The 25,415-nt window shown below is 40.5% G+C and overlaps 1 protein-coding gene across 1 annotated transcript in view; it reads left to right on the top strand.

Annotated features, from left to right (window-relative positions):
- The window catches only part of RAB3C (RAB3C, member RAS oncogene family), a 132,878-nt gene extending 108,690 nt beyond the window's left edge, over positions 1-24,188 (top strand). Inside the window, exons 4-5 of the mRNA XM_075078935.1 lie at positions 5,338-5,462; positions 15,831-24,188. Of these exons, the coding sequence (XP_074935036.1) occupies positions 5,338-5,462; positions 15,831-16,018 (313 nt within the window). The 3' untranslated portion in view covers positions 16,019-24,188. The remainder of the gene's footprint in view (positions 1-5,337; positions 5,463-15,830) is intronic.
- The last annotated feature ends 1,227 nt before the right edge of the window (positions 24,189-25,415 follow it).

Below are 25,415 nucleotides of genomic sequence, written 5' to 3'. Positions count from 1 at the left end.
ACATAATTCATTTAAAAAGCCCACAGAAACCAGCCCCTCAAAGGATGGCAGGCATCCTTGGAGAGTTCTAGGTCCAAACAGTGGCACATAGATTGCAGCTGTCTCTAAAAGTTCATAGTCCTGATATATTTACTATATAGGCATATCTGTATCAATTTTTATTTTTTTTTTTGCTATCCTTGCTGTATGTGGGTGAGACTATTCCAGGTAAGATTAATGTTTATTCTGGGCATATATGAGTTAGTAAAAGTGATTCTCTGGAGGTATATTCAGAGTGAACCCTAACATATGCTAATCAGTGGGTGCAATCTGAAATGTATCAAGTACAAGAAGCAGCAGATTTGACTTCTGTAGCAGTTTCCCCAGGGTACAATACAGTGTTACCCAGGCATAGCTGCGTTAAGTCTGAGTTCTTAGTGGAAAATATATCATGCTGGATCTGACAGCTCAAGAGGGGCAAGGCTGCTGCAGCTCCATGCCCCAGGTCCAGCCAGTACTGAGGCTGAAGATGTATTCCCAGCAGGCATGTGCACACAACATATACATACGCATATGTACGTGGCCAGCCGCACAGATCACAGACTCACAAAGCACTCCCACAAACACAGAGAGCACCAACAGCCTCATTGTGCTCCCCTCCCTGGCAGAGCAGCACGGAGGTCCACTAGTAAGTATATATATCTGTGTAGACATATAAACAGCATGGGCCGCTCCATCAGCTGGGCTTGTACACTCAGTCTGCCCAGTTGCCCAGTAGATCCCAGTCTCCCCAGTTCCTGGCACCTGGACATATCAGCCTCCAGTGTTGATGTATGGTCACGAATTTCACACCAGGACAGTGGAGCTGAAGGTATCCTAGGACAACCCTGGGAGGGGCCTGGATGTGGTGTACCTTCTGAGTCCCTAATTTTGGTTGTCACCTGCCTTTGTGCCCCTGTGCTCCTCTAGGCTTGTGGACATGGGCCTTGGACAGGCTGATGGCTTCTGCAATAGGCCTTGAAGCAGCCAGGGCCAGGATATTATCTGTGTTCTCACACCTGCCATCGTCTCTCTGTGCTCCTTTGTGGATGTGCAGATGAGCTTTTATCACATAATTTAATGTGTGCAAGCTAGTTTGCTCAATGGTAACACCACAGCAGTGCTCCCATATTGCTCTGTACTAGCTACCTTGGCTTCCAGCATCTTAGCTGCCTTAGCCAGCTGGGGCTGCGTATTTCTGAACTTCACTCCATCATACTGTGCGACACTGCTTGTAAGCTGCCCACACAAGCACACACAGACACCCCACCATTGTCACCTGGACAATTATTTGAAACTCTTGCATGTTCAGAGGTGCAGGGTCACACTGCAGCACTAAGGTTAGTCTTCTGCTTCTTTGAAAGTTTTGTTCTGTCATTGCTGGTTTCAGTTTTCCATCTAGAACCAACGGATTCTTTTATAGACCTCAGGCAGAATCTTATCTGAGAATAGATGTAGCCCTTGAAACTTGTACCTGATCTTTTCCCAAAAGATAATGTGCTGCAACATAGACCTTTTACTTACTGCAACATCTCTGCCATGAAGGTGCATTTCACTGTGCTTGTTTATAGCCAGAACTGACGTTTAATTTTTTTGGCAGACTTGGAGGGGGCTAGTGCATGATAATGGTGTCTTTGGTCTTTATAATGGTGTTTTCACCATTTTAATCATTGTAATATTCATTTTGAAACCTAGATGCTCATGACGGATGAGGTAACAGCAAATAGCTTTGCCTAGGTAACACTGGTTTTATTCTCTCCTTCAGTAAATGACGGTGTTAGAAGTGGCAGCAATATAAAGTCTCGTTATACTCTATTGAAATAAAAAGCAATATTTTCAGAAGAATGTTTTATGAACTAACAAGTATTACAAGTCGTTTCATAGGAGTAGAATCAGGTAGCGCAGTAAACCTGAAGCAGTGTGTGTATGGACATACGCCAGTGTGAACTGTTTAACTTTGCCTTTCCTTTAGGCTTATTTCAAACAAAGTAGGATTTTTTTCATATAGTATTTCATTCCATCAACAAAGGAAAAAAGCCTCATATTATCTTTGACAGTCTTCTATCATAATAGTCCAAAACTCTTGGAGATTTATTCCTGTAACTTTATAGTATTTTGAACCAGTAGTGGAAAACACAGCACTGTTTTAAGATGAGCAAATAGCATTGCTTTAGTTAGCATTCAGCAAGTGCTCTTTCCTGACAAGGAATATGGCAGAATTGCAGTACAGGGAGAACAAGCCTTGTGGTGATCACTGAAAGTAATGGATCATTGAATTCCTGCATTAATCTGCTCCTCTGATGTCTATGCATTATAAAAATTCAAGCATGTTGCAGATTGTCTACCTGCCATACAACTAGAATGTGAAAGATTTACAGAGTAAATTACTATTGACATACACCAGGTCACTGAGACTGAACAAGAATTGCTGTATTCAGCTTACCGCAAACATCAGCTTTGCCTTTTCATGTCTTCAATCTTCCTGAGGCTAAAGTTCTTTACAAGGACAATGGTTTGTGTTTTGGATTAATCAGAAGCCTCAGTCATTTGAAAGGTCATGTATGCAAGAAACAGCAAAATCTCTTTTAAATGACCTGCCTGTTGGCTTTTGTGAAGAATTGTGGGAATCAAAATCTATAGAAACCATTAGTGGAAATGTATGTTGAAAAGAAAACATAACAGTGATAAACCTAGTGATAAGCCTATTCTGTTCTTTGAATCCAAGTTCCTACTGATGTCTGGTTGGGTGGGGGCACATTTGACTGATTTTCAGTCAGTCAGTTGTATTTTTGCACTACAGAATGTTTTGCAAACCATAAGCCTTTGGGATTGTTATCAAGGACAAGATCTCTTGTTGCCTAAAAAATACTTTATAACTAGAAGATAAGACGTAAGAACACCACATAAAAAAACTCTAAGAATAAAATAAGTCACTTTGGTAATGTGAAGAATTTGAAAGCAGAGGTTCATAGTTCATAGAACAAAAAATCACACCTGGCTGCAGTAAAATGAAGAGGGTTACATTCTTAAGCAAAGAAACTTATGTAAGCTTCTGGAGCAAAAGTCTGCAATACAAGGCTGAATTAATTCTCTTTACATTGGTGTGACGATATTTCTCCAAGTTATATTTCTTCATTCATCAATTTCTAATATTTCCCCTTTGCAGAATATGCAAGCAATTCATTCTGTAAAGCTTAATATTTTCACTGAGTATTTTGCTTTTGAAATGTCTTCAATTTCCTGCTGACATAAGGGGAACAAATTGACGTCCAAATCATAACTATTCAAAGCTAAGCTCTTTTAGTGTCCTTAATGGACTAACATCCTCTGACGTTTGAGCTACTAGTATTTGCAAAGTTGCTATGGTGACAAATGTAGTTCTGGTTAAAAATAATAATAATAATTCTATTTTGCTTAACCACAAATTCCAGAAGAACTCAGCATGGTTCCAAAAGAATATTTCTGCCAAAATGAATGCATGGTGCCCTTTTTTTCTGAGCAATTGTACCTTTAGTGATATGTAAGTATATAGGGAAGTCTGACCTCTGCTTTGGTCACAGTATCTTATGATTGCCTACTTAAATTGCTATAAAACAGATTTAAAATAGCACAGTGTCCATTTCTTAAAGGAAGATCAGGGCAGGCCCAAGGGAACAAGCTGTAGCACAAAATGCCTGGGGTTTGCTTCAGCTCCTTTTTGGTCAATCTGATGAAGTAAAACAACCCTAAGGGCAGTGTGATCCTTCCCCTTAAATTCCTCTTCCCAGCAATGCAAACCCATCACACGTGGCTTAAAGGTGCTTTGACTCATGCAGGGTGTCTGGGCCTGTGGGCAATGGCATTGGACCCAGGGCTACAAATATAGCTGTAGCAGTTTTTGCCCATGTCCATCCCTCCGGTCTTGCAGTAAGCAAAGCCAGCTAGGGAGATTTGGTCCATTTTCTGTCTTTCACTGGAAATTGTTGTCAGATTACATCATGATCTTTTTTATGCATGAAACATTTGCAGACAAGGATCTGAATATGTAGGGATAATGGCTGTCTTATGAGAAGGGGTCACTAGTGAACTCAGCACTCACACACACCAGCTTCCAAAACACTAGGAGACAGACTTTTTAAAGCTATTTAATAATTTCTTGCAAAGACCCAGGGCCCTGATACACAACAGGATTCCCTTCTAGGGTACCCTCTCCTAAATGTGTAGTTAAGCAGGTTAGTTTCAATTCCAGTGCAGTTTTTCTAAGCACCCTGTGTTGTCCAAGGCAGTGGGGGGAGAGACAGAGATGTGGGGGGAGAGAGAGAGATGTTCTACATCTTTTTCTCTTTCCAAAGATCATATGGGAACAGAAGATATATTAATATCCTACCAAGCATTTGACTCAGAGCCTAAAGCCAGATAAGTCACAATTCCAAGGCAAAGGGTAAGTGCTTGAGTAAGCTTACTGCACCCTGCTTTACCTTCAAGAGCAGGTACTGCTCTCAGTTAGAAGGTGGTAGCTAGCAGCATAGCTCCTGGCTGAGCCTGGAGCCAGGAGATGGAGCTTTCCTTCCTGAAGAGCAGGTCTGAGTATAGCAGAATGTTGGCAGTCAGCAACTGAGAGGTGCTCCAAATGTGGTCCTAAGTTGCCCATTAGCTGCACAGCATTCAAACTTCAGAAGAGACCTTTGCAGGGTAAGCTGTTTCACCACCAGCACTCAAAGTCCCTTGGTGTTTCAAGGCCTCAGATGCTCCAGTTCAGCTATAATCATGGTTAGGGCTTGTAAAATTTAAATGGAAGGTAAATCAAAGTTCAAATTCAGCCCCTGTCCATGGCTTAAAGCACATGTAAATGTTGCTGTCATCCTGGTAGGTCAAAGACCTATAGTGGGATGTGCTGGAAACAAAAAACAGAAGGCAGAATGGCTTTGAAGTTTTGCTGATAAATTTAGATCCTGATTAATAAGCTGTTGATTTTTGTTTCAAAGCTCTGGTTTTAGATTATAAGGTTTGCATTAAAACGTGAAAATATTTTTTAATTGTGTGGGAGAAAGCATCACCACTTCTTTCTAAAAATATAGGAAGAATGTTGATGGCAGGAGAAAATATTGAAAGACTGCCGTGTTTTAACAAGCAAAAGTAAAACCTGTGTTATTCCTGTAATAACAATTCCTGACAGATAAACCTTAGTTTATTTGAAATCCAGAATTAAATAGAATCACATTACCCTAGATGTCAAAATCAGTATTGTCCTTTTTGTCTTGTTGCAATTCTGTCTGAAATTGATTTAGGGGAATTTGCTTTCTTTGACTTCTCTCTCTCTCTCTCTCTCTCTCTCTCAAGGTCAACTCAAATCAAAACATACTCTTGGGATAATGCCCAGGTTATTTTGGTCGGTAACAAATGTGACATGGAGGATGAACGGGTAATCTTCACTGAGAGAGGCAAACATTTAGCAGAGCAACTTGGTAAGAAAAGAAATGACAAAAGCTTTATGATGCTTGTGAGAATGTCGTTATGACAGTACTTGTAATGAAATGTTCATTATACATTCACTGTAAAGGAGTACTCATACACGGCCTCCCTTTTGTTTCTGCAGGCTGAGGTCTGAACTGTCCTTGTTGATATCACTCATACTGCAACATCATTAAAATGGACGTGTTTCCAGGGATGACCTTATGCAGATGCTGTCTGTCATATAAAATTGTCCATAAGACCAGTGCTGGCTCAAAGACTGGCTTAGACTAAAGACATATCTGATAAAATATTCATTTTGCTTCTCCTTATATAGGAAGTATATTATGGCCAGTGAGTTGATAACATCTCTTGTGGGCAAGTTTTAAAAATAGCGATGTAGATTTCTGTGTCCAGCAAGACATTTTAAGACTGCAGGCCCTTTGAATGCCATGGTCTGCAACGTAGGCTGCAGCCACAATTACAAGCAAGCACAATGTGTGAGTGCTGTACAAATAATATGTTGTGAAACACTCTGTTCTCAAGTGTGGTTTTATTTTCAGACCTGGTTTGTTTGAAGTCACTGAGAAAATAAATGCATATACATTTAGGGCTGGACTTTCAAAAGGTCAAAAAGAGCACTGGCCATTTAAGCCTCCAGGAAACACGGTGTCCTGTTGAGAACAGCATTATTGTAAAATTGTCTTTTGCGGCTGCTGACCTCTTTGGAATGTGCGGCCTTCAATTTTATTAACAAGGTGTAATCAATCATTTTTTAAAATTTCAGTGCTGGCTTATTTCTCAAGTGTAACCAAAACAAGTGGTTTATATCAACCAGCAATAGACCTTGTTACCTGTGAAGGTCTGGCTAAACTAGTCAAGTACCCTGGGGTAGCTCCAAGTACCTCTCTTATAACACTAACGGAAGTTCACAAAAGAGAAAACCAGATTTGACCTTGAAAGGAAATTAACATAATGTTTATGAAGACAGAATTTGTCTTGTTGTTAATGACATAGGGTCTGACACTGTGGATACCACCACAGATCATAGCTGCAAGCAGTGTACTACCTTACTTATGGTAACGGCCAGAAGTAGGTGCCTTGTGAAAGGTATAAAAGGGCAAACATACAGTGATACTTTCCCAGACATCAGTAAATTATATTCGTGGGTCTAACGAACCAAAGGCAGTTTCTTTATGTTCAATTGCCCTTTCATTATTTTTTCCCATGGACCTGTCCAATGATGCCTTTGAAACTGTATAAAATCTTACCATCCACAACATCCTTTAAATATGTGCAGTTTATCTGAGCTACCTGCTTCTGCTTTGAATTGGTTGCTTGTTAGTTATATTTGATGTTTCTTCATTGTTATATTCTGAGAAACAGTCAACAACTGTTTGCTGTTAGCTGCTCTGTAATACGGTTGGGTTCAGACACCTCTGTCATACCCCTCCTTTTTCTCAAGGCTGAAATTCCCAGACTATTTCATCATTCCAGACACAAAGACCATCTCACACCTTAGCCATTCCTTGTCATCCTATTCAGTACTTTTTGTAAATGGTGCAGCCTTTTTTCCAGAAATTAGTTCATGATTGTTTAACATAATAGCATGATTAAAAGAGTAATGTTAGAATGAGGTAAAAACAACAGGATCAAATAAATTCAGCTGAGTTATGTAACTTTACCTTACAGAGATATGATACCGAGAAAATACAGAAACATGACAAACCAGCCAGTAGAGAGAACTAATAACTAATTAATGTAAGACTAATGATTGACACAGGAATCACAGCAAACACATTTAAACAAGTTTATTCACTAATAACTATATAAAAAAAAGGATGTGGAACACAATGCTTATGCTATTTTGTCTCTTCAGGAATGTTTGCTCTGACCACTACATACGTTGGCTATTGAGTGAAACCCCAATATAGCCATCACTTACATGCTTTAAAGCATTTTAGTGAAAAAGGCTTGGAACTTCGTGCAAGCAAAATGCATGCACGCTGCCAGCTGCACTACTCACACAATTTTTCTGACATATTCATCTCCTGTATCTCAGCTGAGTTCAAAGCTTCATGTGTTCATAAAAGTTTGGTATCACTTGTCAGAACAGAAATAAAAAGAATGACTCACAGATGGCATGAATTTCTTCGTTCCTTTTATTTGTGGTCTGTATGATATATTGTGACCTACATTCTGGCAAAGGATTAGCAGGCAGAGGTGTGCACAGATCTTTGAATAGACTGAGTAAGTGCTCGTGCAAATAGACAGTTGCATATGTAGTCTGACACACAGCTTCTCCATTTTTTAATGACGTTTTGCTGTGCATGCAAATTAGGTACATGATTTTATATATGTTCTTTGGTTGCTCATGTACTTCAGTACAACTCCTGTTTGCTATGTGTGTGCTACAAATTATTTCAACACTCATTAGTTTTTAATTGCAAGTACTGCCATTACAGAGTATATTCTATCTTTCAGACCAGGACCCCTAAGGTTGCTGCAAAAGTGCAATCCTGCCATAGGTCCAAACCATGCCTCTTGTGCTCACGCTGCACTAGATACTAGGCAGGTACATCAAGATCTGCCCCAAATGTCTGTCCGCCTCTTCTGTAAGGTCCCGTTTGTCCTATTCCACCTTTTTGGCTCTGGGAAGCAGAGCTGTTTTGTCACAGAAACGTTGGCTGGAAGGGACCTCTGGTGACCATCTAGTGTGATGTCCCACTACAATCTTCTTCTGGCTTTATGTTCTGTCCAGAAGTTTTCAGGACAGTGCCCTCCCATCAGATTTTCTGTGCCTCCACATTTCTTACACTTTGCCACCCGAGGTCACCCGTGGCTGGGGGCAACCAGCACGTCTAAGCATGCCTTAGGGTGCACTTACCTGCTTTTTAAATGTATCCTGGCACACTGTCTCTCCCAGAAGCCACCAACCAATGTCAGAAAACAAAATTAAACAGGCCCTTTCTGGGTGTCCTCTCATGTTCCCTTCTGCAAGGGCTGACAGAAGCCAGCCTTCACACTGCATTCAGAGCATCTGCAAAGGGCTCTGAATTCCACATGCCCCAGCATCGGCAGTACCTGGGGCTTCAGTGCACCTCCACAGCTTGCCATTCAGAGAGGTAGTCATTTTACCCCTCAGATTTTAACACATACCTTACTTTGCATATTTGGGGTAGTTTTTCCCTCTTCATCCTTTCTCTTCTCATCTCTTTTGGGCCATTTCTTCCTTAAAGTCTTTATTTTCAGCTTTTTCTTTCCTTCCTTCTCTTGTTCCCCGTTGCTTTGAAAATAAATTCCACCAAAAACAAGAAAAATTCTCACTTTGAACCAAAATCAGCCTGCCTTGCCTATTTTGTTTTCGTTTTGTTCTTGGCTCAGACATGTATGTACATAATGGTCATGCTGGGGAGATGCCAGAGACCCAGTTCAGGGGTGCTTAAATTTCTTCAAATTAAACCCACTTTGCACTGAAAATGGAGCGTTTGTCAGTGTTGTGTGCTTATACAGGGTGCAATTTGGCATCCAGCACTTCTACATGATTTGACCAAGCCTGCAAGACCAGGCCGGCTGCTGAGATGGGGCAGGAACATGGCTGGCTTCTGAATCCCACCAGGGCTGAGGCACAAGAAAGCAGCTCCCTAGCACCAGGACTGGAGTGATCCTTCACTTGCCTTGGGGTAGGAGCCCTCGGGGGCTAATGTGTACATCAGGCATCTGTGGGTACACTGGGGGTATTAGGCATCTGTGAGGTTAGGCAGCAACTAAAAAGGCATCTTTAGGGCTGTAATTCTGGTATCTAAATCAGGAATCAACTAGGACTTAACACCTCAACACACAGCTTGCTAGAACAGCAAGTTCTCTTTTGCCGTGGCTAGCTGGAGTCTGCGGTACAGAAAGCAGGGTCACCAGCAGCTTTGAGAGCACAGACATACAGCTGCATCTAACTTTGCATTAAAAATGAAAATAACTGGCCTGTGCAGGAACATGCCTGTTCATAGTTCCACCCTTCACTGTTTTTTAGCTCTTTTTAAAGGGCATATGCTAGTGCCAGAGGAAGGAGACAGACTGACAGCACTGACAAACAACAGTCTTCTGTTCAGTTACAACACACACAGGGTGTTGGCAGAGCAATTAAAGGCTTCTGTCCTTGGGATGATTTTTTTACAGGAGGGAAATGCCAACCTGGCATTGCTTTCACACACTTGGAGCTGTGTTACAGGAAAGTTACTTAATGACAATGGGAAGCAAGGGATTGTGTTTGCTCAACAGATGTCTCATGTAGACAAAAAAAAAAGTTTGCCAGGAATCTAATTTATTGCCCAAATGCACACATTTGAAAGGTATCTGAAAGCCCCAGTCAAAGTCAGTACAACTGGAATTTATATGGAAACTTTCTGTTCTGGAAGGCTGGAAAAGAAGGTGTTTCCTAGATCATTACCAGTAAGTGCCCCTCAAGTCTGTCCATTCTGTCACAGCTGAGAGTCCCCCTTTAGTTGTTTTTTTTAACAAATCTGGCCACCCTAAAGGCTGGTTACATATCTTAGCATTTATGTTAACAGTCTTTACCCTAGCTCTAGCCAGAACAGTGCTAAATCACCACTTTTCACTGAGATAATATTAATAAAATCCTATTTTGAGGCTTAACGTTCTTTTAATACTTTTCTTGACATAGTCCAGCTGTTGGGCTGGTTTCATCCAACTGGTCTACAAAGCAGAGTACAGGGCAACCAGATCTGCTACCATAGTTGCAGGTGTTGGAGATACTTTGAAGAATAGCAATGGTCACCAGCTACTTTCAGCCCAGTTTCCTAGAGGAGGTCACTTTTGCAGTCATGCCACATGTGCCTGTCAGTCTTTGAGAGAGGGGTAGAGGTCTCAAAGACATTAACAGTTCTGAGGAAGTGGACATCTGAGCAGACAAGAAGGGTCTTGCAATTGCCTTGCCTGACAGTCTGCAATGTGAATGCAAATGTTATTAGTTACTATTCACAACAGGCAAGAGAAAAGTGCCTACCAGTGCCTCCTCAGAACTGCCCACGGGATGCAAAACCAAGAAAATAAGTCATTGTTAGCTTCTCTCCTTTATATACTATGACACTACTAAATGATTCATTCTCATGGCTTCCTAGATTTTGCCCTTTGTACACCACTGTGTTACAAAGAGAGGAACTTCCTGCAGCCACTTCTTGCTCTGACATTGCAGTCTCCTACTGCTCCTGAAAATACTTGATTGCATAGAGCACTGGTGAGAACAGCACTAAGGATCACAGTTCAAGCTTATCTTTCGAGAAGGATAGTTATTGCAGAAACATACCCTTGAGGACATCTGTTAAACATACCATACATCAAGGGTGGTAAATAAAATTGTCTTGGCTGTGGACAAACACGCTGAAACCAGAAGGTCTTCCTGATCAGCTGGTGAAACATTAATATACCTTTTGTCTGTATTGTCTGTGGAATTGTACTTTTAAATTTGCTAGCGTGTCCTCTTGATGTCACTCTTTTCTCAGGCAGATGAGAGGGTGCAGGATGTTCTTCCCTTTGCATATGGCTCTCCTTTCTGGGTTTTTTTTCGAAAGCAGGCATAAACAAGTGTTAATGAGCATTGATGAAGGAGCCACTGCAGAGCCAGTACAAGTGTGAGGCAGGAAGGGAATAAAGTCAGTAATTCGGGCTGTTTATGTGTTTCAGGGCAGCTGTCTAAACTGCTCGGTGTGCATTATAGCTCACCAGGTGAACAGCAGCACTATTCCAGTGTCCTGGCTGGGCCCTGCTGCTCTAGTGCTCTGCAGGGGTTGCTGAGAGCTCGCCAGCTTTCTTTGAGTCAATACTATTGTGAAGAAGATAGATACAGGAAAGAGACATAGTGTACAGACAGCAAAGAGAAAATGGAATCAAAAGCAAAAGAGGTGTTTAAATTAGAACATGGTAATGCATGTTCCACACATTGTTCATATGCTAAGGCAACACTTTGATATTTTGGATTTTCTCAGTTTCAGCTCTGTTCTGCCTTACCTACCCACTTTCCTCTTGCACTTTGTCATATTTTTGAAGCTCTGCCCGGTCTCATCCACATCAGCAGTACAGGTCATCATGCATGGTGGAAACATGGTGTTCTTTGAGCTCTGCTGCCCTGAGGCAGTCAGAAAGTTGCCTCACTTCAGGCTTATACTCATATGGAAAATCTTTTCTCTCCATTAATAACAAGTGATAGGGAAAAAATGAATAAAGTATTAAAAGGCATAGTTCTAAGGGTCTCATACACAGGCATTTTAGAAGCTTAGGGTGTCTTAGCACTATTAGTAAAATAATTGCAAGATGAGTCAGGAGGAGAGGAAAGGTCATGAGGGGAAAGGTCTGCAAAATACTCTGTAACAAAATGGAAACCAACCAGAATTCAGGTGTTTATTCCAGACACAGTCTGCTAGGAAAAATGCCCCATATTTCTTTGAAACTGTTACACAGAGTTCTGTTAAACAACAACAACAAAAAAAACCCATCACTTTAATTTATTGGGATCTTTTGCATAAGGTAAAACGTGGGGAATTAAATCCTCTGCACAGGACAGTCAATTGCTGTCCAGATGGCAACAGGAGCTTCTGTGGCAAGGGTCTTTGCAATGGTGTCTTCAGCTGCATCAAATGAGACTCTCTGAACTCTTGTTCTGCTGAATTGTTGTAATCCAGCTGGTCCTACATGCCCACTACATACCATGATCCTTTGCCAGTGATTACTTTAAACTGCACAAATCAGATGACTGTTCTGTGTGACCATTTCTGCATCTGCAAGAACAGTTTCCACAGACCATCTACAAGTGTCTTGCCTATGTGAAGCTGAATCCGTACCACAGCAGGAACTGCCTGGGGTAGTCCACCAGCATGCCCCATTCTCTGCTTAGGATGTTCATCAGCACATTTAGGCATATAAATAGTTTCTATCAGATGGCCTATGCCCAGCAGGGGATGCTTGGGGGAGTCTCCAGGACTGTCCAAAATTCCCACCTGTACAGTTCCTGTAAAGAATAAAACAAATACTTTGTTCTGGAGGCAGCTAGGAGTTCAGTCACTTTCTCACAGGTCAGTGCATTGTCTCATCTATGCAGGGTCCAGCTGGGGAGGTCCTGGATTACCCAGGCAAATAATGACTAAGTTGATGGGATGTTGTTGTGATTTAGGCCCAGACAGCAACCAAGCACCGTGCAGCTGCTTGCTCACTCTCCCCTGGTGGGATGGGGGAGAGAAGCAGAAGAGAAAAAGTGAGGAAACTTGTGCATTCCAATAAAGACAGTTTAACAGGTAAAGCAAAAGCCATGTGCACCAGCAAAGCAAAAGAAGGAATTCCTTCACTAATTCCCACGGGCAGGCAGGTGTTCAGCCATCTCCGGGGAAGCAGGGCTCCATCACTTGTAATGGTTACTTGGGAGAACAAATGCCATAACCCCTTCCTTCTTCCCCCAGATTTATATACTGAGCATGATGCCATATGGTATGGAATATCCCTTTGGCCAATTTGGGTCAGCTGTCCCGGCTGTGTCCCCTCCCAGCTTCTTGTGCACCTGGTAGAGCCTGGGGAGCTGAAAAAGTCCTTGGCTAGTGTAAGCACTGCTTAGCAACAATTAAAAGATCGCCACATTATCAACACCGTTTTCAGCACAAATCCAAAACATAAATCCATACTAGCTACCATGAAGAAAATTAACTCTCTCACAGCTGAAACCAGGACAGGTGTGTATACACGCACTGCGTGATATCCAGCTACACCACTAGGGTGACTGCAATTTCCCTTTTATATCAAAATTGTAACTGAAATTCCATAGATTTGATCACAGCTGTAGTGTCCAGTTTGATTTTATTTGAATAAATATGTTTGTGCTCGAACATTCTGTGAGCCTCTCTTTTATTTGGAGAATGGGTGCGTCTAAGTTTTTCATGGTGTTCGTATGCAGAACATCCTCACTGTGGTAGTGGGCCTGTTTTCTTGATCCTGTCCGTGTGACAGTATTTGATCCCCTCACGTGGGTCTCCTCTCTGTGACTCCTTCCTTTCTCTTTCTGCTTTTCTCTGTCCAGATCTTTTACCTACCTGTCATATCTGCCATTTCATGATCGTCTCTTGTGCCAGTTATTCTGTCTTCTTATCTGTAAAAACTGCTCCCCTCATAAACGTCCTTAAGATTAATTATTCTTCCTGTGGTCTTCTCCAAGGCCATTTCTCAGGCATATTCTAATTGTCCCTCAACCCTTCTGCCCATTGGTCCTGCTTTTTCCTCCTTGGAAGGGCTGCTTTCCTCCTGCTTCCTGTGGAGCAGGCACTAATAGTTGTGGAAGGATCTGGCAGTGTTGGTGTGCTAGAGCTGCAGCCAAGTTTCAACACTGAGCACTGGAAATGTGGAGGATCTTCCTTTCCCCAAGCAGTCTCCAATCTGAACAGTCTTCTCCTGTGTGCAGCTCTGCAGGAGGGCTGAAGCCACTGGCAAGTGAGGCTACCTTGGCTTTCCCCATTTTTTTCTAGTTTAGAACAAAGGAGATGTGTAAGCCAAGCTAAACTAAAATGATGCCATGTAGATTCAAACCTCCTCCCCATATACGATTTCTGTAGACAGTCTTCTATTATGCACACTTCTCCAGCTTTCCAGAGAAATGCTGAAAGGAAAAGTTTTCACAGCAATATATACTCATACCTGTGAGGTTATCTTTACACTTCTTGATGATATTAATAGAAGTTGTATGACCAAATCCCTGTACAATATTTTTACCTCTTATTATCTAAGCTACCTATGAACATTAACTTTGGCCTCTGTTTAGCTCCTATACATAAACAATTTAGCATTTTGTGACATTTCAGCACAAGTCACCTTATGTAAATTAAAAATATGGAGAAAATTCAGAACAGAGATTTAAGTTTTTGCAGTGGTTATTAGTGCATGCTGGGTGTCACGCCAAGCAAAATATATCTGCTGTAATTCTAGGCCAGTACTCAAACATGCAAAAGCTACGTGGTAAGCAGTTACAGGACTCGATGTGCACACTACATCCTGTTTAGATGGTATATTGAGTACATAACACTAATGTGATCAAAGAAGTTGCATTTAGATTTCAGGTGGCCTTTTGAAACAGATTAGCCCATTCACTAGAAAGCACACACAACATTAAAAAAAAATAACCACATGAAAAGCCATTTTCTGCCCTTCTGCCAAGAGTTTCAAGTGATTGACTTTTCTTAATGGGATTTTTCTTTTAATAAAATATGGTGGTATTTTCATATTTTTATTCAGATTTAAATAGGAAGATTCAAAACAGTGTGCAAAGGCTAAGCCAATTCTGTGAAATTACTAGTGGATTAGACTTTTTGTAAACTATTTTAATATTGAACCCTTAGGTAGTGGAAAGATGGAAATAGGAGAAAAAGTTTTAAATTACCATGGAACCCTCAGGTAAGCAATGTGGTAACTGTGGGAAGAGGTGGAGCATGGGGGAAAAGAATTAGAAAACCAACAAATTAAAAAATAGAAATGCTTTGCGAAGAAAGCAAGAACATGGGAAGGCCCAGCGCTGGCAGAAGCCTGCTGCGTTACAGGCTGACCAGCAAGTTGCAAACCTGGCCCAGATGAAGAACGCAGACATGAGAGATGAGACATGGGATAAAAGGAGGCAGAGAAGAGAGCTTAGGAAAGCTGGCTCTGCTCCATAAAGGCTTTCAGTGTCCCTTCTGGGTTAACGATAGACCTGATTTTTGCCTTTGGGGTAATAGTTAGGAATGGATATATAAAAAGTCCTTCTATGTAAATTAATTTAAGAAATTTTCTTCCTTAAGTGCGCTTGTACATTTTTTTATTAGTTTGGTTTGTGGGGTTGGGAGTCCCTTTGGTCCCATATATTCTCCTCTAACTTAAGTAGATATCAAATTGCAGAAATCTTTCCTTGTCTTGCTTGGGTTTTACCTGGTTATTTCCAACTACAGCTGTCCATTTTGGCATTAGGTTAGTGACACAATGGAAGCGGATGCTTCCAGCTGGAAAATGATTGAGAGGAACTAATAATTAGAGCAGTAGATTATCCCTTCCCAATGTCTGGATATATAGGGCATTTCTAAAATAATAACACTCGCAAACTGTTTTAAAGTAGAATTTGTCTAAGAGAAAGTATTTGGGCCAGTCCTGATTTTATCTGGCTTGGTATAAAGCAAATAGCGCTAGTGTACTTACTCTGATTGTATTACCATTTTAACTGCTCTTCCAACATCACTTTTTTATAGGTGTGCTCTCACATGTTTGCTTTTTGAGTGTCTCTCCACTCCTCCTTGCCCAAGAGAAGTTTGTATAATTATTGAAAATAGTGGAATATGCATCGAGCATAAACATGTTATTTATTTTCTTAGGATTTGAATTTTTTGAAACAAGTGCCAAGGACAACATTAATGTCAAGCAGACGTTTGAGCGACTCGTGGATATCATCTGTGACAAAATGTCGGAAAGTCTGGAGACAGATCCCACCATTGCTGCCAGCAAGCAGAACACACGGCTAAAGGACACCCCTCCTCCACAGCAGCCCAACTGCGGCTGTTAATGCAGCTACCAGCAAAGGCAGCTCCAGTGTGTTCTGTTGCCAACAGAGTATTTATGAATGGTCTATATGCCTTTATTTATACTGTCTTTTTAATTTGTTTCGGAGAAAAGTCTTTTATTTTACATCAGCAGCTGGTTGGGTATGCATATGGGGATCGAGAGGTTATTAGTTTGAAAGGACAATTAATTTTTTAGCATCTGGCTTTTGCATGCAGTATGGCTATTAGTTTCTCTTTTCTTTTTACTCTTTTGCATTACACTTACTTCAGCTGGTGCCACGTCTTCAGACCACATTTGCCTAGAATTGACTCTTGCTTCATCAGTTTCAAATTATATAGTCAAATCCTTATAGTAGCCAAGGTGTTTTAGAATAAGCCGAAATTTATTTAGAATACCAAAAAATAATTTAGAAATACTGCTTTAGTGAGCCAATCCCTCATTTTGTCCAGATCATTTGTATAAGGGACACTTCCTGGAGCATATTGCCTTGGCAAAGCTACACTCATTATGTTACACATCATGGCTGATTGGAAATTGCGGAAGTTAGTAGCTGTTAGTTCCGGACCCAAAGCCACCAAAGCTCCCTGTGAGTTTCCAGCTGGATGTGGGTATTCAGTGCAGACCCTCAGAGATATTAGGTACTTCATCCTGTTTGGGTAGCTAATATATTTACCTTTCCATGGGAGCTGCATGACTATCCAATACCTTCCTGAAACTGGGCTTAATTTCTCATTTCATCATTACAGAGATTGTGGTAGTACCTACTGCAGTAGTGGAGGGCTGACTAGCTCTTTTCACTTCTACTTGCACAAGATGTTAAACACACATACATATTAAACAGAGTTCTATATTACCCCTGACAGAGCCAAATCCATTACACTCAGGTGTTCATAGCCAAAAACTGTCTTGTCATGTTGCTGTCAAACCTGCATACTTAGGTTTTCAGGAATTTCATCTCCCATTCAGTCACTGAGACGACCATCACCACACTGGCTACAAACACCTGTATTTTACTCAGACCTATTGCAGAAGTGCTGCTGGTGTCAGTGAACTGGAGTTTGACCTCATTTTTACTTTGATGAGGATATCTATTTTGACAAGACAATCAGAATTCCATAAGATTTTTTAAAACTTTAGGAGTAATAAAAAATTGTCAACATTTCTAGTGCTAGGCTGAATACATTCATAAGATCAGCAAAAGGCTGTGAAGATAACAGAATAAAGTACACAAATTCTTTTTTAATAAAGTGTTAAAAATTATTGTATTTCACCATTTTTAAAAGTACTCCTCTAGTAGTTGGTGGCAGTTTCTTACATCTGTGCTCTGGAGTACTTTGAACAACTGCTTTACTTGCGTCACAGTGACATTTTTTAACTAAATGGCATAATTGAAGAAGCGTTAACTGTTTTATTGTTCCAATTAGATAGAACTTAGGACCAGGCTGACATTTCTTAAATGTCTGCAAAGGGAAAAATTGGAAGACGAGCAAAAAAGTTAGGAAGTAACCCAAGGTACTGCAAACTGTTCACAACTGCAAAGAAATCCCTCTACACACATTACTTTTTTTGAAGGTAGTTTATATAACTCCTGAAACACACTAGGAGAAAATTGCCTCTGTTTTTTAAACTGATTAAATAACCTACCTACAAATTGACACAGTAAAAATTACTTCCAAAACAAGGCATATAGACATATGTAAAATGGATATGCCATCAGGGCACTACATTGGCTGCCTAACTTAGATGAATAAATGTTCTTAAATATTCTTTCTTCATTCTGGGGTTTTAAACCACATCTGTCCTGTTAGCGAGTTTACTTAAGCACTTGTTTTCCTAGTAGACATGTAGACTGGACTTCACTTGTTTACTTCCACTAAACTCTGTCCAATTTGGGGCCTATGAGAAGCAAGGTGGAAGAGACATGTGCTTTCCCAGTCAGAACCCTGCCTTTCTCCAGGGATGCTGCTTTTCTTTCCCCCATCTAAGGCAGCATGTTTGGTAACTGTGCTGAGAGACTTTCATTAATACGTCTTCACCCACTATCTGGTTTGGAAGAAGAGGTGATAAGAAGCTGAGGATGCTTTGTGTGAGATGGTGGGCAGTTTCCCATCCTTTTCTCATTATGTGCAGTTATTCCTGATGGAGAAAAAGTAGCAGGGAATCCTTGAGACAGCACTCAGCTTCAGCCCTCAAGTCCTTTAGAAAAGGTTTAGGCTGTATTATTAGTCTCAGGCAAGGCAGGAAGAGAGGAGGACAGCCAGATTTTACACGATCTTGGGCATATTCTAGATCATGCAGCATGGCTACAAGTGCAAGTATTCTTCCAGCTTTGCTCTGGGATGCTTGCTGCAAAATGGTCATCTCCTGTGCTTGTTGTAACAAGCAAAAAAGACTCCAAGGTGGCCCTTGCTCCAGTCACACCTTGCTTGGACTCCATTGCAATGAATTCTGAATTCTAGACCCTCCTTGTGTTTTTATGACCATGTAGACTCTAATCAGTGGTGACAGTACATTATTAGCATATATCTTTTTAAACAAATGGAATGATAGATAAATAGTTCTTTACTTAAATAGGATAAATTAATTGCTTTTCATTTTACATCAGGAGTCTGGGCAGAAGAGTAACAGCAAAATCAAAGAAGGAGAATCTCTCCTTCACATTTCTGAGACAACTAGCCTCCCAGGCCTCCAACACGTCTGACCTGCATGGGACAGGGAGGGTGGGGGAAGCAGCTGCCAGAGTAGCACTGTTCATTAGACTGCTAGCCCTGTGTTATTAGGAAAAGGCTCATCTGAAGTACAGCAGCAGAACCAGTCAGTATTTGCAAACTCCTAGGATCTTTGAACTGACACTCGGACATTGACATACAGTTCAGAATTAGTCAGATTAATTTTTAAAGTGTTCCCATTAAATCCTTGGAGGTTTTCAAGACCAGAGTGGCTAAAGCCCTGGGCAGACTGCTCAGGCCTCTTAGCTGGCACTGTTTTGAGCAGCAAGTTGGGATGGATGACCTGCTGATGTCCCATCAAACCCTATTTATCCTATCATCCCTTCCTCTGAAACTGAAAATGCAGAAGTTCAAGTAGACCTTTTCTTAATAATCAGGGTTATCTACTGTTGGAAAAGTAAGCTTTGCATTCCCACCACAGGTTGGCTTTCGCAGCCATGTTTCACAGCGATATTGAGCTTTCTGCTATAAAGTGTGGTCAGATTCAGATCAGAAGCATCATGATCTCTCTCAGTACCTCTGTCAGCTGGAACCTGGCTATTGTAGAGAAACACAAACGACAGAAAGGGTTTTGGGGAGTAACTTACTATCCCATCCCCAAACATTCTAAAAAATTAGTTTGAGTTCTGGGGAAACTAGCAGAATTGGGATTTTCATTCTATTTAAAATTATGCCTTGGCCTGTTCTTAGGGTAAGATATCCAAAAACAACCTCTGTCAATCCAGTTCGGCTCCTTCAATCCAGCTCTGCTCCTAATGACTTATGTGAAAGAATTGCAATTTTCTTAAATGCAAGTAGAATTAGGCTGGACACTTTTGGAAATCCCATCCCAACCTGATCAAGGGCCAAAATTTAAATAATCAATGACTCATTCTTCATGCATATCCAATAGTCACCGATTATGACTTCTTGGCGGAGACAAGCAGGATTTGGTTAGATCCCTGATCTATCCACTAGTGTAGCACAGTCCTGTCAAGAGAAAGTATCAGCTAAAAAGAGTTCTATTTCAGCGATGGAAGAGGGCTGGATTGTTAAATTGAAACCTGGGATAAGATATCCAAAACTATTTTCAGCCTCATCACAATTCTTGGTGAAAAAGTACTCATACATTTTGCACTAGTTTTTGTCACTCTCAGTGCAGAAATAGGACTGAATGTTGTGGAGCCTTAGGTCCAGCCACAGGTAACCCTTTCAGATGAGATTTAGGCCACTTAGTGAGATGCAGCAACTGACACACGGAGCACATTAAATTTCTGAGAGATTAGATGCCTTTGGGCAGAGGGTCCTGAGATCCATAGTGCCAGCTGAACTAATACTACACAAACCATCTTCCAAGTTATGACCTAGACTAAAGCTTTTAGCAGCAGGCTAATCATGTGCATGGTTAATGTGCCAGCCTTACCATGTTCTGACAGTGTCTCGCTTGCCACATGGTCCGACTAGTGCTCAGAATATGCCTTGGGAGCACAGAAGAGCATGGGATGTGACTGGTTTCTGTGGTGCCTCCTGGCACCTACCTGCCGAACAGCTAGCAAGCCCTGCTGGGTTGAACCTTCAGGTGCATGTTTCTGATTCTGATAAGAGTTTGTGGTCACACGCATTCTGGTCCTTGTAGCGCAACTAAATACTGTATCTTTTTTTTACTGTTAGTTTATTTAGATCTGATTGTTTCATGTTTGAAATACATATGAGCCAGCCCGATTTTCTGTCAAACAATGGTCTTTCTCTCTGAACAGCTATGCACGTGACTGTTACCTGGAACTATTTGTTCCTTTGTGCTTATACTTAATGTAATGTCTAGACAAACTACCTGAGCAACTACATCTATGTGGCCTTTCCAGAGCACCAGTCTGAAAGATTACGTTTTCTTCCCAGTCTGCTCAGCTCTGTATATTCAGCTGTAGCACCTGCATCTTCTTTATTTTAGGAATGAAGTGCTATTTCAGGGTGCAAAAAATCTGCTGGAGTTTGATCCTAACTTTTAGAATGCTTTTAGTTTAATTGTCCCTTCTAGGAAAAAAAAAAAAAAAAGGTGGTACAAATTCTACATTTGATGATGATGCCTTTGTTTCCTCAACAGCAGATGAATTATGCTGCATTTGCATTCCAAAATAAGCCCCGCCTCCCAATTCCTCTCCCCACAACTACTCTTTTCTATATTTGTTTGTGAGAGGCAAGTGTTATTGCTTGCATTTTTAAGGGCATCAACTAAATTACGCCTACGGACAGATTCCTCCTTGACCTGTTTCATACAGACAGACACATAGTGGATGAGACTGGCTCTTCTTTAAGATGACAGATTTAGCAATGTGAGGCCATGAATATGTAAATACTCACAGATAAACCCTCAAGGGGTGTAAAGCAACATGTCTTCACTTATGCCCACAGAGGAGTGAGTTGTGTTGATTTACACCGTTTAATCCATATACATAGCCTCTTCAGTACAATCTGACTCTACATTTTCTCATTTGTCAAGTCTCATGTAAAGCAGCAACTAGTTTCAATTATTTTAATGATTTCTACCAGTTTTCTTTATTAAGGGATAAATGTAGTTCACCTTTGCAATTTAAGCTTTTCTTTTCCTTTTTTTTTTTTTTTTCTTTTTCTTCACTTTAGTTAACCATGGATGTTTACTGAAGCAGAAATTGTAACTGCACACATATAGTACACACATATACACAGCAGTACATCTTTGACACTCATTCAGTTCCCACTCATTTGTTCACATTCAGTGCAGCCTTCCCTAAACACCACAGTGGAATTTATCCATAAATTCTCATTAGCACCAGATATCAGCTGGGTTACATTTGCAGACCATAGATTTATTACCCATGGTTCCAGCAGATGTAGGTGGCTTGTCATTTATAGCATAAGGTACTTGGTATTTGGCTTGCACAGGAAGCAAAAGTCCTAATCTTCCAAATAACTTCAGGAGAAATTAAAGCTAGAGATCGCTTACCACTTCAGGCGATAAATTTTGTTGAGTAATTCTGACATGTACCTGCAACTAGTGTTAAAGGAAATGTTTGTTTTGTAACTCCTGTTTAATATTTTGTCAGTAATGTCATATGTGTTGTGGCTCAGTTGGACTGTGTTACCTATATACTAGTGTTTGTGGAATTCAAATGTCTTAAACGTTGCATGAAAATATGTTATAAAAATAGATATGTTTTCTATTTTTGAATACCTCAAAACTGAGGAATCATGGGCCAATAAGTGCAATATTTAATTATTTACTCGGTGTATATAAACTCGTGTGAAAGGGAGAAGTGTCATGTATGTGTGATAAGCTGTTGATGATGCCTGTGTGGCTTGAGATTTCCGGTAGATATATGTGTCTGGTAGTGAAATTTATATAGTAAACACTTTACCAGTGTAGTGTAAGAAAACTCTATTCTTAAGTCATTTAAACTATTTTTCATATATGAGACAATGGTAAAGATATTTGTATGTTTACTGCAAGTGCATGTCAATTTTACTTTTAAAGTTGTGAGTGTCCTTGTTGAAAATGATCATGTTACACCAACACTAGTGGGACAGTGCTTTCAGTCAGATGATGTTTGTAACCATTTCTAAATTATCTGCCTATATTTTTAAAGCAAGTTCTCTAGAAGCATTAAAAGAACCTCCTAGAGCTCAGCAGTTACGGTGAGTTATTTATTCTTAAAGAATCAGCTCTGTCTGCCTGTATTGCATAATATCATATGGGCATGTTTTCTTTAATCTGATATAGTTAACTCATAATACTTACCTGAAATATTAAATAGGAGTACCCAATACTATTGCAGATAACTTGGCAAACTTCAGTTGGTGCCCTGAGTTAACATTTTTGGGAACAGCTTGAAGGGCACAGTCAAAATGGTCCAGCACGGTGGATGGTGACCTTAATTAGTCGCTTCTGCCAGTGAAGTTCGTTAACTTTTCTATATCTTAAAGATGGAAGAAGCATCCTTAAATACATTGACCCAGACTCTTCACTCAACTGTTACATGGCCCTCAGTGTTGAACAACCCCACTGTTAGCCATAATGCTGTGGTATAAATGGAAACAAAATGCAGCCCAGAATCTGACCATGAAATTAAGAGACATCCAGTCTTTTTTTCTTTCATGTTATCTTTGCATATTTCTAATAGTTCTGTAAGTACAAGTACATGAGCAAGGCCATCACTATTCAGCAAAACCTTTGGGTACATTTGGGATCTTGAACCCTGAATCACAGATCTGCAATGGGGTTCCCAGCTGTGTCCAGAGACTCTGTAGAGGAGAAGCTCATTCTGAGCCTTGCTACCTCTCTGGTTTCAAAGGAATGCATCATCTGCCTTCAGAATTTGCTAAATAGATAGGCCACTGAGTCTGGGCCAAGGGGAGTAACAGGTTTTGCTGAATAATTTTTATAACAAATTATTTTAATTAGTACCTCTTGAAAAGGTACATAAGTAGATTTTCAGTTGGATCCAATGCATTTTTGTGACAATTTTCAAGGTTGATTTAGGTTTGGGGATTTTTTAGAACTAGCTTGATCAGGAAAAGAACCCAACCTTAAGGCCTACTGGAAATCAGTATCATGGGTTTCCTTTCCTGTGTCACCATATAGTTTCTCTGAGAAAGCAAAGTAGCCAGATTACATTAAGTAGCACAGGACGGTACTTGCAGTGACCTGAGCAGCCCTTAAAATTCTCCCTGTTTTTATACCTTCTGCCATGAAAACTTACGCAAAATTATACAGACCAGAGTGAAATGAAAATGTATGTGGAGAGAAACTTGGGATTGCTTAATTAAAAAAAAAGGAGATTCTCGATATCTTTGTAGCTGAGCAGCAGAGAAAGCAACAGTCATAATATGAGCTACCACTTAAATACAGATATACAGATTGCTACAGGACTGAGGATGCTTTACCTAAACTTTTTATTGCTAAGTGACCTGACTGTTCAAGGGCTGGCAGATGATTTTACCTTTTTATAATTCCTCTCAGACATGTGATTACATACACAAAGATAAATGCTTTAAAAATGTGCAGCTGTTCTGGCTCCCTCAAGCTAACTTGCTTGCTGAATTCTTCTTGAAGACAAGTTGAAGTACCTGCTTAGGATACATTTGTGAGGGGGTGAGACTCAATCTGTCTCTCCTCCACCAACTCTTACTGCAATATATAGTTACTGTGGTTCTAAAAAATATGTTAGTTAAAAATGCTGCTGGGTGACATATTTTGTGAATCTTCTGCATACATCCACAGGATCTCTTGTCTGAACGTGAAGTACCAGTTTTATCCATGTGCAGAGTTTTAATTCTATGTGGACGTAGAGACCATGTGTATTCCATTGGATATTCTGTTTGTATGTGGCTTCTGTATACCCAGTGGATTTTGTTTGATTGATTTTTTGTTGGAAATTTTTTTTCCTTTTGCGATTACAATAAATATTCAAGAGACTATATTCATGAATATCTCAGTTGTGGTGACATGGTCTTACCCTCCTCCTCCCTCTGTTTATTTCCTTTCACTTATTAAACTGAGAGAGATTGACTTCAGTTTTGACAAAATAAGGGACAATGATACCACATCTGCAATAATTAATTCCATTAAGATCCTCTCAGTAGCACTGGTGAGTTGTAGTTCTGCCTGAATCCCACAGAATTCCCTGGAGTCTTTGCCCTAGGAGTCTGCAGGAGAAAGATTAGACATTTCCCTACCAAAAGCACACTTGTCTGAGCCTATATACTGACCCTTTAAAGTAGGGCTGTTTTTCCTTTTGACTTTTCACTGTATAAACTCTTAAACAGTATCTGTGCCTTTAGATGCTGTTATCAGTTGATCATACATCTCATATCATACATGACAGATCATGCAATCTCAATTGTGGTGGGTGGTATTGCACACAAATTGTGATATATTAATGTGCAGGCATTGCTTTTTTTCTAGACATATATACCCCCTTGTGCTAATTTGAACCCTACTGTGGCTGCTGAATTTATCTTCCATTCACGTAAGTTCTAATCTTCTGTTCAACAGGTCGTGCTGTGCCCTGTGCCCTCCCAGCTCCTGCTCACAGAAGTCTACCTGCAAACTCCTTTAGTATGTGTTCCCTCTCATTGTTCCACAGTATTTCAATCAAGTCCCCCAGTTTTTCTAGTATATTTACATTTCAACTGCAGAGCAATCATTGCCCAATTAATGTCTAGGTCTCACTCAATGCCAAGTACTTCCTAGCGTATTGCTTGGACCCCATACCTCTAAGCAGGTTTCTGCTGAGGGGTCTATCTGTGCAGCTCACTGCTCTCACTCATAGAGATTCTTTCTGAAACTGGCTCTTGTAATCAAATCACCTCTGAGAACGAAACACCCTCATTTCTCCTGGCTACCAGCAAACGTAGTGTCTTCTCCTTCCACCTTCCTCATGCCATTGCTCTGTAAGATTGGCCCCAATGTACTTGTTCTGCGTACTAGGGTGAGCAGAAGACAAGAGAATGGAGGGGCAAGAAGAGGAGGATAACAGGGAAGGAACAGATGACTTCTGACAGATACCTTGGAACGAGGGTATTTTTGAATTGCCGTTATTTTTAATATGTTGGGACTTCTAATACATAGAACTAGACTAGAGAAAGTTACAGATGGGTAGATGAGAACAGTGATCTACTAGGATAAAAACTGTCTCAACAACAGGTGTTTATTGC

This window comes from Phalacrocorax aristotelis, chromosome Z (genome assembly GCF_949628215.1).
Source record: "Phalacrocorax aristotelis chromosome Z, bGulAri2.1, whole genome shotgun sequence".
NCBI classification, from domain to species: Eukaryota; Metazoa; Chordata; class Aves; order Suliformes; family Phalacrocoracidae; genus Phalacrocorax; species Phalacrocorax aristotelis.
This window is presented reverse-complemented; position numbering and strand designations above follow the sequence as displayed.